At 45.1% G+C, this 1,653-nt stretch overlaps 1 protein-coding gene across 1 annotated transcript; it reads right to left on the reverse strand.

Annotated features, from left to right (window-relative positions):
• Window positions 1–6: 6 nt before the first annotated feature.
• On the reverse strand, window positions 7–1,441 carry LOC106107722 (host cell factor 1-like; the record flags this gene model as incomplete). The annotated part of the gene is made up of 1 exon (XM_013288710.1): window positions 7–1,441. A coding segment is annotated over exon 1 (1,239 nt), but the record flags the coding sequence as incomplete, so codon positions are not given.
• Window positions 1,442–1,653: the final 212 nt, after the last annotated feature.

Raw genomic sequence — 1,653 nt, forward strand, 5'->3', positions numbered from 1 at the left:
AGCAACAGGAGAGGCAGGAGGAGGAGCAGATACCGGTTCTGCTGCAGCGGGGAATCGAGCCGGTGTCACTTTGCCACATTTTTGTACTTGAAGAAGATAGGTGGTGACAGTGCTCATACCAGGCCAGCAGAGTTCAAGTGAAGTAGTTCCAGCACGCACAAGAGCTACCCTGCCTGCTTGCGGAGGCACACCCACTTCCAGATACCACAAGTCCTTGCAGCAAATTTGATTGTTCCAAGTTTTTCTATATCCATCCCTACCAGACCATATGTAGAGCCTTGTCTGTATGGCCACAGCACTGTGCCCGGCTCGTGCCCGAGGAACACATTCCTCAAACTTATCCAGGGCAATATTGTCCCATGTCATAGTTTCAAGATTAAGGGAAGCGAGTGTATTTGTACATTTCCATTCCTTTTCATGGGTGGCAAGTTTTGATTCATCAGAGACGAGTGGCACCCAACCTCCATATACATACATATGATGTCCAATGACTGTAGCAGTATGAAGTGAACGGGGCAATGGTGCTGGACCACCTAACTCGGGCCGAGACCAAGACATGCTGTCAACATCAAGAACCCACAAATCTCCCAGTCGTGAACCACTCATTCCCCCATAGATTATTAATGAGGACTTTCCTGTATTCTTGTCAGTGTAGGCAACACCGCTGTGTGACTCTCGGGGTGGTGGTGATTGACAGTAAGTTAATGGTATATCCCAAACCGTCATCGACGAACTCGGATACAATTCAAGAGTATACAAATCATTTAAATACCTTGGAATATTATTTTTAGGATCATCACTTTCATTTGCCAATCCACCAAATAAGTAAACTTTACCATTCAATAAAGTAAAGCTATGACCGAGCCTGGGGCATGGCGGCAGTCCTTGTTTAGGAGGAAGGGGCTTGAGACGTTTCCATTCCCACCTGGAAGCTTGAAGTTCGTACAGGTCATTGGAATACTTGCCGTACTCAACCATACCGCCAAAAACCAGAAGACGGGTCCCATCTACGACGAAACCGTAGGCAGCACAGCCGGGGGGCACTTCTCCCTTGGTGACGGGAACGAACCATTGATTTGTTGAGGTGTTGAAGACATGAAGCTCATGAACAATCCCTTCATTTCCGCCGCCGAATACAATCATCAAATCTTTAATAGCAACCGCACGATGACCATGGCGGGGTCGTGGTTGGGGGCCGCTGGGATTGTACACTTTTTGCCACTTAAGTACAGCGTTTTCCTTCATTTTTACTACACATTTGTCACAGAAAGCTTAAAACCGTATGTATCGCTCAGGATGCGTATCTATTGCATAGACAACGAGAAACGTCGTAAATAAGCTTCGGAGAAAATATTCAGGTTAGTAGCAGTTCCATAACTAAATTAGCTGCAAGTTTCTCGCTCCCACTTATGGCAGACAGCATTAGGCAAAGCAAAATCACCTTATGCAGCTTATAGTTATAACAAAAATGGCGTTAGCAACAGCAGTGGCAACCTAATCGTACAAGAAAGAACGGCGTCGGACGTCAATCATTTGTCTATGGTATTTTTGTTTTTTAAAAACAGTTTCAGCCAGACTATGAAAGAGTAAATGCAGACTATAACAGCATTTTCAATAGAGTTCCCCAACTAGTAGTTAAAATAACTTAGTATG

Source organism: Papilio polytes, unplaced genomic scaffold (assembly GCF_000836215.1).
Source record: "Papilio polytes unplaced genomic scaffold, Ppol_1.0 DF821911.1, whole genome shotgun sequence".
Taxonomy (NCBI): domain Eukaryota; kingdom Metazoa; phylum Arthropoda; class Insecta; order Lepidoptera; family Papilionidae; genus Papilio; species Papilio polytes.